The 14,906-nt window shown below is 33.1% G+C and overlaps 1 protein-coding gene across 1 annotated transcript; it reads right to left on the reverse strand.

Annotated features, from left to right (window-relative positions):
• Window positions 1–353: 353 nt before the first annotated feature.
• Window positions 354–3,909, reverse strand: LOC116002677. Its single transcript, XM_031242842.1, has 7 exons — window positions 3,618–3,909; window positions 3,373–3,490; window positions 3,036–3,124; window positions 2,899–2,945; window positions 2,715–2,803; window positions 1,774–1,907; window positions 354–1,264 (listed from the first exon to the last, which is right to left on the reverse strand). Exons 1-7 carry the CDS (start codon window positions 3,720–3,722, stop codon window positions 575–577), a joined length of 1,272 nt encoding a protein of 423 aa, XP_031098702.1. The 5' UTR covers window positions 3,723–3,909; the 3' UTR covers window positions 354–574.
• Window positions 3,910–14,906: the final 10,997 nt, after the last annotated feature.

Consider the following 14,906-nt stretch of genomic DNA (forward strand, 5'->3'; position numbering starts at 1 on the left):
CCCAGCCAGAAGATTAGACCTCTTATTAACTTAATGAGCTTCTACTCTTGCTCTTTTGTGCTTAGTCTCGACCCGAATGCTCAACTGAGACCCCGATATAGGGACGGTAGGACCTAATACTATTAATTCCGATAGGGAAATGTTGTGAGGAGAAGGATGAATACTCACCGTGTCAACAACGCTACCTTGTCCCCAATAATGGTTTATCCATAGCCCAAGGCCCCAAAGTAATTAAAGTGCGAAACAACATACACAAAAAGTTGTAGCTCATAAATTTCCACGTTGCACTAAATGAGACATTTTGCACGACATTTCACATCCCACATAGTACGCACTCTCCTTAGTCTTTCACCTCTCAAACATATGTTACTATGTGGTCTCATAGCATCAACTGAGAAATCAAAATGGGCTTTGGAGTTTGAGCATTGAAATGAAAATATAATTAATCAATTATTAGTAACAAAGACTGTTTGTTAACATTAATAATAATGATATAAGATATGATTGATATGATGGTGATTAACTAATAATATGTTGTATGTACCACTAAGGTTTAAGGTTTTAGCGAGTGATGTTAAAACCTTTGAGACACCGACATGTGGCGGCGTTTGAGGTGTGGTGGGACAATGGCGATTAGTCCGCCGAGCGGCGGTCGCATCTTTGACCGGTAAATCATTTCGTCATACGGCCGGCGGTAAAACTTCAAGAATGGGGCGAACGACTCGCGGGACTTGTCGGGTCGGGTGACGTGGCAGTCTTTCTTGAAGAACATGGCCGGGGACTGGAAGAAAGAGGGACGGGCGGCGCGTGGGTGGAGGGCGGCAGAGTCGAATTCTTGGGTCTTCTGCGGCAGCGGCGTGGAGGGAAAGAAACCCTTCCGGGCGGTGGCACCGGCGATGCCACGTGGAGTCCGGGCGAGGGGCGAGGCGAATGACGTGGACCGGGCGTTGAGCGGTGAGATGGTGGCGGAGCCCAGGTTGGTTGACGAGTGGACGGTGGTGGGGCCTATCTTCGACGCTGACGTGTCGGTCAACGTGAGGTGCCATGGCTTGAGAGAGTCAAAGTGGTGGGAGACCGTGAATGAGAACCTTGAGGATGAACATGGCCCAATCTTGGCCGTTGATGACGCCACGGATGCAGGGCTAAATCTCAGGGATGCAGCTCTGGGATATGTTGAGAAATTATTAAACTCTAGAGAATCTTCAAAGTCAAGCGATGATACCACCATGGTCAACGGTGCCAGCTCCACAAATGCCTTCACTCCCTGCATTCAAAATCTAAGTTACTTATCAAATCCCATTAAAAAAAATCTATAATCTTTGTCATTACACAAACAAAATTTATAAATCTAGCTTTATATAATCTAGTCGTTTCATGGACAAAATTTATAGATTCCATTTAAAAGAACCTATAGCGTTCATTAAAATTGGACAAATTTTACAGATCCCATTAAAAAAGAACTCTATGATGTTTGTCGTTAGACGAACAAAATTTATAAATTCCATTTAGAAAATTTTATAACCTCTGTCTAACAAATAGAATTCAAACTGAAAATTTTACTGAACCAGCCTAGGTTACGTTGTTCACAACTGACCCACTCAAACCTTTATAACATTTGTGTAACGAATACTTTTACTAAACCAATCTATGTAGACTGGTCACAGTTGACCACTCAATTTGAAAAGGTCAATATGTCAAACTTGAAACTTTATAATTATCGAGCTAATTGTCTGACTAATTTGACGGGACTCGAGACAGTAATGGAATGTGTACCTTCCAAAGATAGGAGAAGAGGGAAGGAGGGTCAATCACAAAGGCCTTATGAAGGCGGCCAGGGTAATAATCTGCCACCACTTTCATTGCAGCCAACAAGATGTTCGTAAAGGCAGAAGCTGATCTGAAAAAGCCTGCATTTTGGCACAAACCCAATTTCTATTAGTACACAAACAATAATAATCACCATCATTAAACCAAAATAATTACACATTCATTCATCTCTGGGTTGCAAAAGAAGACCATTTATTGGCACACTTTTTGGATAAGGAAACTATATGTAGTGGAAAAGAAGAAATTGAGACAGAGAATGACAACTTATACCCCCACATCAGAGCATATATTCCCAGCCTTGAAAGCAACACTTCAAGGGCACTCCAGGCAAACTCTGAAAAGACATTGCCAAATGCCAAGAAACTGCTAATTTCCCAGGGACCAATTTTGGTATGTTCTTTTATTTTCGACCCCGTACTTAAACCACTCAAACTCTTCCCATTCGAGATAATACGTTTTAACTTTTAACATCCCCTATACTTAAACGACTCAAACCCTTTCCACTCGAGCTAACACGAGACCCGGGACACTCTTGAGTCTTGATTTGTTAAACAATTATGGAAAGCAGGCGTGACAATATTGGAAATTAAAGTGGGCAAAGTAAAGGTTTTTTTTTTTTTTTTTTTTAAGAAAAGGTGTGTTTTGGGGTATTTCAGACTGATAAAAGGTTCCTGGGAAAACCCAGAAGGGGAATGTACATTAAACTACTGCTGCTGCTTCCCCATCTCAGAGAAAGCTGATTTCTGATTTTTGAGGAGAGAGAGAGAAAGAAGGATTCAAAATTGCCTTTTGTCCCCCCCAACTTTACCAGATTTTCATAATAAGCTAATCAAGGATAATAGTGTCATTTCAGAAACTCATGGTACTACTACTACTACTATACTTACTGGCATCAAAGAGTATCACAAACTGTTCAACATTTTTGGCCATGGTTTGAATTGCCACCTCCACTGTAAACGCCAGCAAAACAGTAAACCTACACACATAATTACAATAAACTCCTTTATTTCTTTCGAACCGCACTATGAAAAAGAAACTAATCTAGTCGAATCTCGTTTAAATTAAACTTACATTTTCTGGGAATGGAACTTCTGGTAATCCTGTTTGATCCTGAAAATCTGTTTTTGACACACAAAATATTTCAGGGCAAAAATTCAAAGAAAAATGAATTAATCAAAGAAAATAATAAGGGGATTAGTTAACAGTACCATAACAGGTCTGGAACTCTCATCATGGCCTGCAACATAAGCCACTCCTTCAGCAAGCTCAGCAGAGAACTCATCAGCCATGAGACGATCTGCAAAAAAACATATAAATAATCAATCTTTTTTTTTTTTTTACTTTAATCATATACCCATATTTTGAGTACTTTAATGTGGTCAGTTCACTCCAAAAAAAAAAAAAAAGGCAAATATTCCCAGAATCCGAGATTCTTATCTTTAGAACAGACAGAAATCAAAGGTAGCAGATACTTAGAATTCAATGGGGTTTCAAATTTTTGAAGATGGAGAGAAAGAACAGAGCAAATTAAACATAGTACAATACCTATGCCTAATGATTCCCTCCAAACAAGACAACTACGAAGATGTTTCGCAGCCTTCTTCACACTGTCCCCTTTCGCCTTCAAGAACCTCTCCACACATCCCTTATTGCAGAATTTTTCCTGAAAAAAAAAAAACATAGTAAAAACATGGGAATAAGCAGAAACAAAATCTGGGTAATGAGCAAAAACATAGGAAAAACAAATTTTAAGGTATATATATATATAAATATATTGTATATATATATACCTGTTTGAGAGTGAGAGGAGCTTGTTTTCTGAGGATGTCAAGAACAGCTTGAACTCTCTGATCTTTCTCGTTTGGATTCTGACACTGATGATCTCTCTTACCCATTTCTTGTTTTTCCAGAACACACGCAAACAAACGGCTATTAGCAGAGATTAAAGTCGGGGAAATTTGAATCTCTCAAGAAAACAGAGACAAAGATTCTGTTCTAGTCTTCTTTTTTACGCAACCACCGTTTCAAACAGCGACATTGAAAAAGTGCTGGTTTTTCTAGAGAGAGAAAGTGGGATTTTTTTTTCTTCTTCGAAGGATGGAGAGAGAGAGGGAGAGAAGCCGGATTTATAGGCGTGACGGCTGCCGTTAAGTGGAGGGGTCACAAGTGAACAGTGCAGAGGGGGGAGTAATGACGGCTAGTAACGGAAAACGTGAGCTCCACTATTTCACTTTCAGTCCCTATTCTTTTGTTCATTCCCAATTTCCCGCCCCCATATTTGTATGCTGCAGTGCATAGAATGTTGCATTTGCTTGTTTGAGGAATCAAATAATTTTTTTGTGTGCTTGCAGTTAGTTGATAGTGATGTTTCAAACACTAGGTAATAGCACCTTCCATGGAGATTTTTTTGGGAATTTTTGTATTGTATTGAAATAGCTTGAAGGTTGATGTGGTAAACGTTGGAGAAAATAAATCAATTTTTTTCAAGAACATAATTTTTTTTTTGAATGTTTTTAATAAAAAAGATCATGTATAATCCGCGCACGTAGGCAGCCCAGCAGGTGCATGTTCCTCACGTACCTCCTAATCGATTGGAATCAGCACTATTCCTTTAGCTTATATAATTTATTATCTTTCTCAACTTTTGTATAACATATTCAGCTTCGATATGATATTTCATATGCAAAATAAAGAATGGACAATATTCTTCTCTAAATTTTTCCTTTTTATATGTCGTACATTATTCCTCCTTTTTTTTTGTTCACTACACAAACATGTTAAATAAGTTTTATTTTACAATAACGAAGTTAAAATAAAAACACACCACCGAAGCTATAGAAATTAGAATTTTTTTCTTAAAAAAGTTGTTGGGCTAATCTTTTCTAGGCACCATTTGGTGAGATAGAGATAAACTTGTATTCATGATTCAAAAGGCAATATTAAGAAAGAATTTCAAATTTCAATTCAAAAATAAAGTAGAAATGGTGTTGTTTGTATAACTTAATTGGTAATGCAATGTTTGTTTATAATATTATCCAAAAAAAAAAAAAAGAAAAAACAAAACAAAAAGGGCAAGCCAAGATGAATCTTCTCTTTCATTTTTTTTTTCTTGTAGCTTAAAACAAAATGATGAAGTATTACACAAATTATAAATTCAAATTGTTTATTGCCTCAATCAATAGTAAAAAAGTTTTGAATCTATTTGAAAAGAAAAAACAAACAACATATAACAGCACAGAAACATCAGGACTTACTTAGTGCACATCCTCTCGGTCAAACTAGCAGCACAAAGTACGTCTTCCTAGTGCAGTTTATCTCTCATGTATAATTTATGAATTATTACACATAACTTAAATTTATTTCATACACATTCTCGAATAATAATTGTGTATATATCTTCGTCACCCAAAAAAAAAAGTACATACAACATTATTAAGAAGGCAACTGTAGCAGCCTTTTAAGTTTTATTGATGTGTTGCCAAGAAGAAAGAAAAAAAAAATGAAATTAAATGACCCGTGAAGAGAATAGTTGTGGAAATGCAGTGCCAAAAATGTATTAATTATGTGCAGCAGCAAAAAGTGTACCAAGTATTCATGTGTCTGGTTTGATTTAGTAGCTTGTTTTGGACTTACATTTGCAGTTTGCCCATTACGTTATTTACTTCAATTTGCTATTTTTGCATACTTATAGCAGTGTGTTTAATTTCATGGTAGACAACTAGACTTTACTATAGCTAATTAGCTATGCAATTATTGTCTTTGTCGACATTTGGACAAAGGGAGTAGTGTGTACAATTATATGACCTACTATTGTATTTTAAGGTCATGTACAATAAAAAGTGTTATGGGATAATGTCAAATTTTTGTATCAAAATAAATATAATTAGATCACTCTTACCCCTTAATTATCACACTGATGAGGTTATTGTCTTACCGGGCAATCAAGTTTAACTCTTAGTGGAGATGCATATTGGCCTTTTCGATTTGAGCCGATCAGTTATGAACAACTTAGAATAGTTTATATCGCTATGGTCATTTATTGATTAGGATTACAATGTGGGCTTCACCCAGAACACACATTTGAATCATAGTTGTTGACTTTCCTGTAAATTAAATGTTACAAGGCAATCTAACGTAACTAACTCAATAATTTGAACAGTGGGCTTGGTCTCTCAAGATCAAACCGTGGAATTAATCTTCGGAAAGATTGACCTGAATTTACCGGTCTAGAAAAATGTCAAACATATCGCTTAGGCCTACACCAACCAGACTAGCTACTTAACCAATAAATATATGCTAGTTGCCTGCATGCAACACAAATATAAGGACATATATACATTGTATGTCATAACTATTTGAGTATATTGTCGCATCGTGTAACTAATTAACCCGACCAACTATTACAATCAATTAAAAAATGGTGTGTTAACCTACTTGTAAGATATTATTATAATAGAGAACTTGAATTGTACTAAATTCTCATGTCATACCTAACATACATCTCATTTAATACTTGTACTAACTTTTGTCTTTTCGTTTTTGAATTTGTTAGTAGATACTTACCGTTTATGACCCATTATCGTTGAATGTGAGCTTTGCAGCAACCTAATTTCACCAAATAGTTAGAAATTTCAGTTCCTATATATCAATCAAATAATATCTTCTTTTTTTTTTTTTTGAATTATTACACATTAGTTGAGTTTACATAATATATACATATATACTCTCAAATAGTGATTACAAATTTCTCTCGTCACCTAAAAAAAAAACTAATTTCCTCTCTAAATTTAGGTCTTAATTAATTTGATATTAACGTACTCTATGGTACGAAAAAGAATTTAATATCATATACCCTTCATCATATTTTAAGTACAATATTACTTAGGAAAAATATAATTATATTATTCAAAATTTAACAACACTTGTACGTCGTCACGGACACGATTTTTTGTGTTTGCACCAACTATAATTTGTCGCCAAACCTTAGGCAAAAGACTTTCAAGTCAAACCTTGATAAAATATATAACCAAGAAAAATAATTAAATACATTTTTTTTAAGAAAATGTATATATATTTTTTACCATAGTCAATGCTCCAACTCCGTCCATCTTACGGCGGTGACCCTTTCTACGTACATTTAGCGAGGCCTCAAACATTCTCCACGTGCAATTTATTAAATGCTGTCTCCCTATGTTTTCGATCTTCACATATAATTTTATTTATTGTTATTTTTTTCTAAGATCCTGTGGTCTACTTGCACTTAATTGATTGCACTTTTATATAGAAATATGTGAATTTGAGCTTTAGTGGAGTCAATATTAATTTTTTGTGCTTCAGTATAGTTAATAATATTCAAAAAATTATTTATCGTAACACGGTAGAGTATAAATACTTAAGTTTTTTTCATTACAAGAAAAAAAAAAGTCGTATGGAGTAGGACTTTTGAGTAAGTAAATGAATTAAAGGTTGGACTTGGAATGCAATTAATTTGTAGAAATATTTAGGAAAAAGATTGGACTTAATTGTCAAAGCCAAAAAAAAAATGTAAGCTTTATCGTGATAATTAAAATAATAATATTGAAGTAGTTGTTAGTGAAGATTTTATTTCATTTGTCCACATTCAAATATGTACTAGATTCTCTTCCCTTTTTCCCTTTAATTTGTTGCACTTTCCTAGGTCTTAATCACATATATAAAATATAAAATCCATTAATAATCCACCTCTTTCAACATTAATATAATCTTAAATTCAATTCAATTTTATAAATATATAACACTTGCCAACCTTGTGTCAGGTTGGGAATTAGCAAGTAGGGAAAGAGAGATATAGATCAGATGATAACTTTTATTTATTAATTAAAGATAAATAAATTCTTTAAATTTGATATGCTTGATTACATATTTACATGTATGTTAGCTATCCGAATGTGTTTTTTGAATAAAGTTTGCCATAACTTTAATCGACAAAAGAAATTTAGCATATGTTTTCATAACATATTGATTAACTCAAATGAAGAATGCATGCAGGTTCAATAGGAAGTCAAACTTATAACCTTAGCTTGTAATTATCAAATCAATTGTCTAAGTCGATTGAAATTGTTTATATATATATATATATATATATATATATATATATATATATATATATATATATATATATATATATATATATATATATATATATATATATATATATATATATATATATATATATATATATATATATATATATATATATATATATATATATATATATATATATATATATATATATATATATATATATATATATATATATATATATATATATATATATATATATATATATATATATATATATATATATATATATATATATATATATATATATATATATATATATATATATATATATATATATATATATATATATATATATATATATATATATATATATATATATATATATATATATATATATATATATATATATATATATATATATATATATATATATATATATATATATATATATATATATATATATATATATATATATATATATATATATATATATATATATATATATATATATATATATATATATATATATATATATATATATATATATATATATATATATATATATATATATATATATATATATATATATATATATATATATATATATATATGGCCAAGTTCCAGTGCGGTTATGTCTTAACGTGCGGCCGATATGATGCGACAGCACTATTAGGTATGCAAAAATGCACCAATAATGTTAGAAAACGTACAATAATGAAATGCACCAATGCACCACAAAACGCAGCTGCACATACCAAAAAAAATACACCGTACCTCACTACACCTAATGGTGCATCTCCAAATACTGTATGGTGCGTTTATGTGTACCTAATTGTTCATTTTGTGTGTATTCACACACACACATATATATACACACACAGGTATTGGTATGATACATATGCATAGACCTAGAATAATATATACAATGCATGTATGCGTGTTTATATAGTTTCACGTGCATGGTCAAGTATAGTGATAATTATAAGTTGTATGTTGATGCATCACCTACCTACCCTAAAGAATGCAGGCCAGGCAAAATGATTCAAAATTTGAACCCTCCCTCCATTTCCCATTATATTGTGCTGCAGCAAGCTGGTTCTGCTCAATTACCCTGCCTCCCCACCAATCCACCAACCATGCATATCATATCCCATCACCCCACAGTACACACTACACATGCATATATGCACCACCACTTCTTAAACCTCATTATTATTATTATTTTATGTATATAATGGATTAATCATTAGCTCTTTAAATTCAAACTGTCGTATACTCCACTCTTATCTCGTTGACTCCTCCATGCACTCATGATGCCTATATACATATACTATATATACATATAGTCCACGGAGATATATACCTCAATGATCGAAAGATTGTGCGTGAATGTAGTGACTTAAGAAATATTCAGTTTGAATCCTCAGCAAGGGATGGAGGATCGATCTTAATCTTGGGGCAGAAAGCAAGCATGCACTTATTAGCTAGATCAGATACAACCCTGAGTCACATTTCGCGATTTACCTCTTTCACAATCCCCAGAGCGCAGGAGTGGTGAGGGCCCTCAAGTGAGTTTAAACTTATATAAATATACATAGTTGGAGTTGAGAAACTCAATTTTCACATCAACTTGTTACCGGAGGAGGGATTGAGTTATAAATGTAAACAATACTTTACGATAGGAATGACAACAAAACAAAGTGTAGACATATTTTTCGACTATATCTTAATTTGGAAAAAGAACTTTTACTCATTCCTAGTCAACTCTATGTACACACTTATATACACAAGGATGAGACGGGGGTTGAGTCTTCCCGTTCTCGTTGGGATGGGGATCAGAATCGAGTTCCTGTTATAGGTTTAGGTGAGATTACTATCTCTACTCTATAGGTATGAGATATTTTGATTAAGTAGTGATAAATTTGTGATTGCAAATTCAAAGAGATAGAATAATGTATAGTATCAAGTGAAATGAGAAGGGGGGGGGAAATAATAGTGGCCTGGGAAAGAGCAAGTAAAATGGTAGGACCAAATTGTATGTAATGTATGTGACTGGCAAGTTGAAAAGGGGTAACAGGGAAGAAGTAGTAGAGGAATGGGGATCTTGTCTATACGAAACTGGGCAAACCATATCTTCCATGAATAAAGCCAAGGGGATGATTTAACAAATCCAACATTCATTCATTTTCCATTCCCAATATATATATTTTTTATTAAACATTATAAATATTTCAATCTTCTTTAGTTTTCTCATAGTATATTAATTATTATATAGGAAAAAATTGTTATAATGTGGTACATACACATGCATGTTGTATTGATTGGTTAGTGACACACGTTGATTTTAAAAAATCCTCTTATCTAGACATCATTCGACATATATATTTTGGTAGTTGATTGTGTACGTTAGTGCATGTAGTTCGTCTATAACATTTATAATTGTCCATTTTTCTTTCCCTATTATATTATTACAAAGATGATTTTTTTTTTTAAATTTTAACTTATGACATTGCAGGATTTCTCATTATAATATATAGTATGTGTATGTATTAATTAGTCGATACATCTTATATGTATACGTACTAAAACACATGCATGATGCATGCACACGTACATACTACAAATTAATGTTCCTCGAATCCTCGGAGAGAGCCATATGTTCTAAAACAAAAAATAAAACAACAAAGAAGAGAACAAAGAATGATACTTAAAAATTATTACTTACTTTATATTTTATATTTTATGTGTTCAGTTGTGAATTATTCAAACTAAACTATTTAAAATTCATTTTTATCAATTAATTTAATATCAGAGAATAAAATTTATATATTAAAAAAAAACATTAAAACTTATAGCATGTTTGGTTCATAAAATGAAATTTGGAGGAATAGAAATCCTATTTCAGTATTTGGTCATGAAAGAAAATAAATTTTAAGAATTATATAATAATTTTTGATTAATTATTTAAGTAATAATATACACGTGAAACTGTAATTAAGACATCTAACTCAATAATTCTATGCAATTGAATTCATAAACAATCTAAAATCATGCCATTAAACCAAAAAAAAAAAAAAAAAAAAAAAAAGAAGAAGAACATATTATCCCATTTATGGCTGACATGACAATTAATTCATAAAAAAATAATTTTTATAATTTAATTTATTTTAATAATTTTAAATTATTTTTTTATATCTAAATTAAAAGACTCAACCCCCTCCCTGACTTCATCTCCAGCCTGAGACGAAGGTGGGGGAGGGGAGTTGGGTATTTTTTAAATTTAATAAAATTAATTAAAGATTTATTTTTAATGAATTAATCGACATGTCAACCGTAATTGGGAAAACAAGTCAATTTTGGTGTAGTTGCATGATTTCACTCAATTATAATTTCGTGTGTAGTTCAATAACCTATTTGACATTTATTCCTAAAAAAGGAATAATATATCTTTTTCTTTTGATTTAAATTTTAAACACATAAAATAGAACAAAGAATGTAGTAATTCACCGTCCAAAGAAAGGAGTGACCAAGTGGATGAATCATGATTTTGATACCTGAATAATCACTAAAATTATTGTCAAAATTTTCTTGGTCGAGCTCATTGCAGTCCATCACCATGTAAATTCAAACATTAAAAAGAAAAAAAAAAGTTATTCGTATATGCGTAGCATCTAGCCTCCCCTAACTTTACAATTTAATATTATTACTACCTTTAGCATCTTTTTTTTTTGAGTGGCATCTTCGAAAGTGAGTATAAATTAGAATCTGGCAATTAGTTGCAATGATGATTCCTCGATCTGCTTTAAAAATTCCTTCAACCTTACATAGGAGGTAGGAATTTGTGTTTATACTCTAATTTGTAAAGGGATATAGAGTATTTTGTTTTTTTTTTTGAAGAGACGGGAGAGCGAAGGCTCAGTTACTAGACTATGATCTATGGGTCAGAATTAAGGAGATGCCAAATCCTATAGGTCCTCGAGAATTGTGATTCCCCTAAACACTCGTTTACCCAAGATTAGTAAGGAAGTCGGCACACTTGCTCCCTTCTAGCTAGTAGCGCATGTACGAACTTGATCCGGTTGATTTTCGAGGCCAAATGTTTGCAATTCACAATGAGTGTAGTTTGACCTTCTTCCCTCTCAATCAAGTTTGTCATCACCTTAGCCACGACTTTCGAGTCAACATCGGCAAGAATGTTATTAAACCCGTTTCACAGATGAGTTCTAAACCCTCTCTTAGACCCCACAACTCAGCCGTGAAACTATTAGTCTTCCCAATCCACGCACCATTATCATTGCGAAGGAGCTTGCCCGCACTTTTGATTTGATGTCAACTGTGCTCTTACACCCAGGATTTTCACCGTTGGATACAGTAACTAATCCTTTCAGAATTGATGAGTCCCTTCCATTCATTTACACACCCTAAGTTGGCTTATATGTATATATGGACAGTGCTGTAGCCTGTAGGTTTATTAGGTCACCTAGTTTATGATCTTATTTGACCACACAGTATACATACACTACATAACATATTATCCAAATAGTTCCATTTATGTTTGTGATGATCAAATCTACTCTGCAGATTTTTGAGTCTGTAAATTTCCAGCTCACCTCTGTCATGCATTATGGGAAAGCAAAAAGAAGACGACATGACACGGTCTGTTAACGTTGTATAGTATAAAGTCATATATGGTCCAACTCAGGAGTCAAAGGACAGATGGATGGCCAAGATTGCTTTGAAGACCATCTTACTTTTTTTTCTTTTTTTTTTCCTCTCTTTTTCACCAATAAGGAACCGTTGCAAAAGAGGTTAAGGCATGGAAACTTTACAAGCAATTTAGTAAACACTGGGGGTTTTGGAAGTGGGTTGACCACATGGGGTGGGGTGGGGGGTAGGGGTAGGGGGTATAGGACCCAACCTCCATGTGTAAACATATATGATTGCACCATGAATGGCCCCCCATTGATTCAGAGAAAAAGGATTTCCTGCAATTTTTATCATATCCTTTAACATGATTACTTGTCCTTCATTTATTAATTATTGTTGTTTTGGTTATATGGTCAAATAATGATAATTATGTGTCCTATATCATGGACACAATTTCTTTTGTAAATTCTTGTAAATACATCATTTCTAAATGTTTGCAAGTAAATGACATGTTTCAGCTCAAATTTCTCTGCACCATCACTATTACTTCACTCTCGTGGATATGGACACTTTGTCGAACCAGGTAAATCTTGTCTTCTTTACTTTCTGTCATTATTATTGTTTCTTGTTTTTGTTAATCTCAACATGATCTTGTTGAATGTATAACATATATAATTATAAAAAATTTATTACAGTATTTAACGTGCATGGATGCATTTGCTTGTCATTCCTATTCAACAATAATTTTGACTCAATAATGGCGAAAGAGAACTAATTAATCTTGCATCTACATACAACTTAGTCAATTATATATAAGTCTATAAGAGATTAGAGAGTGTAGTATAGATTTGGCGTTGTCGTGGGCATAATGTATAGGCAGTTGGGATCAGTAGTATAGGTTAGTTGAGATACATCCTGTGATTTATTTCTTCCACCCGTCTCTAAAATCTGGTTCCACACAATATTGTGTAAACAAGTATTTAGAGTACCTAGTACTACAATTGAAGTACTATACACAGTTGCATATAAGAAAAAGTACGTGTTGCTGGACACTATTTGTATTGCTCAAGTACGCATATATTACTAGTTTTAAAAGAGTTAATTACCGATTTGGTCCCTCGACTATTAGAATTTTACCACATTGGTCTTCGACAATTTTTCTTGCTCAATTAAGTCCTCGACTTTGAAAAAATTAACCAATTTGGTCCTCCATTTATTTTGGTGTTTAACAACCGTTAAATCAGGACCAAATTGGTAATTTTGCTATAGCCAAGGAACCATTTTGGTAATTAATTTTGACTGCAATGGTCCCTTGACTATAGTGAAAATTACCAATTTGGTCCCGATTTAACGGATATCAAATGATAAAATAAACGAAGGACCAAGTTGGTTAATATTTTCAAAGTCGAGGACTTAATTGGGTAAGAAAAATTGTCGAGGACCAAAGTGGTGAAATCCCAATAGTTGAGGGACCAAATCGGTAATTAACTCAGTTTTAAAATACTGGATGTGCCGTGTATGTATGTCTTGATGGTGAAAACCTCCCGGAGATTTTTTGTAAATTAATCATCATAATTAATAATGAAATTGTATGCTAAATGTAAAGGGAGGAGAACAAATACTAGCCTGTATGGGCAGTTCAACTGATTACAATGGTGAAGTTTGAAAAAAGAGACCAGAAATTTAGCAGTACTGTTCAGTTGAGTTACCATGACGGCTAACACCGACCACCAATAAAGGTGATTGGTTAAATATCTCCTAATTTCTGACCACATAACAAATTATGAGTAGAAAATGAGAATATATTATTTTCCTCTCTACAGATTACTTTTCCCTTAGCATGGACTTTAAGAATACGGACATTATAAATAGGGTCCCATTGCATGTCCCCTTTGAACATCATTGCTTTTCTCTCTTCTCCTGTTTGATTGTTCCGTGGGCTTGACTTTCCACAGCAAGGCAATCTTGTGTACTAGTCTTATGGGCCTTGGGCCATTCTATTTATTTATTAGATGGCAGCCCAGTTTATAAATATTATTTTAAGGGCCTACTGTTGATTGTTTGGCAAATTATACCGTGCATCACGGTGCACACAACAAGGTACACCACGTACGTAAACGACACCGTTTTGAGCATTGTAAATTAACCGTCCCTTTTTTTTGGAAATCATGGTTCCCGTTTCGGCCGGTCGGTGTATTTATGTTAATATTCTGTGTATTCTAGGTAATCGTTCTGTGTATTCCAGGCAATCATTCTGTGTATTCTAGGCAACCGTTCTGTGTATTCATGTTAGTAACACATGTTGTGATGTGTTTGTACATTCAAATATTTAGGAGGATGAGTTATGTGTACTTTGTGTTAATATTCTG

This window comes from Ipomoea triloba, chromosome 13 (genome assembly GCF_003576645.1).
Source record: "Ipomoea triloba cultivar NCNSP0323 chromosome 13, ASM357664v1".
Classification (NCBI taxonomy): Eukaryota; Viridiplantae; Streptophyta; class Magnoliopsida; order Solanales; family Convolvulaceae; genus Ipomoea; species Ipomoea triloba.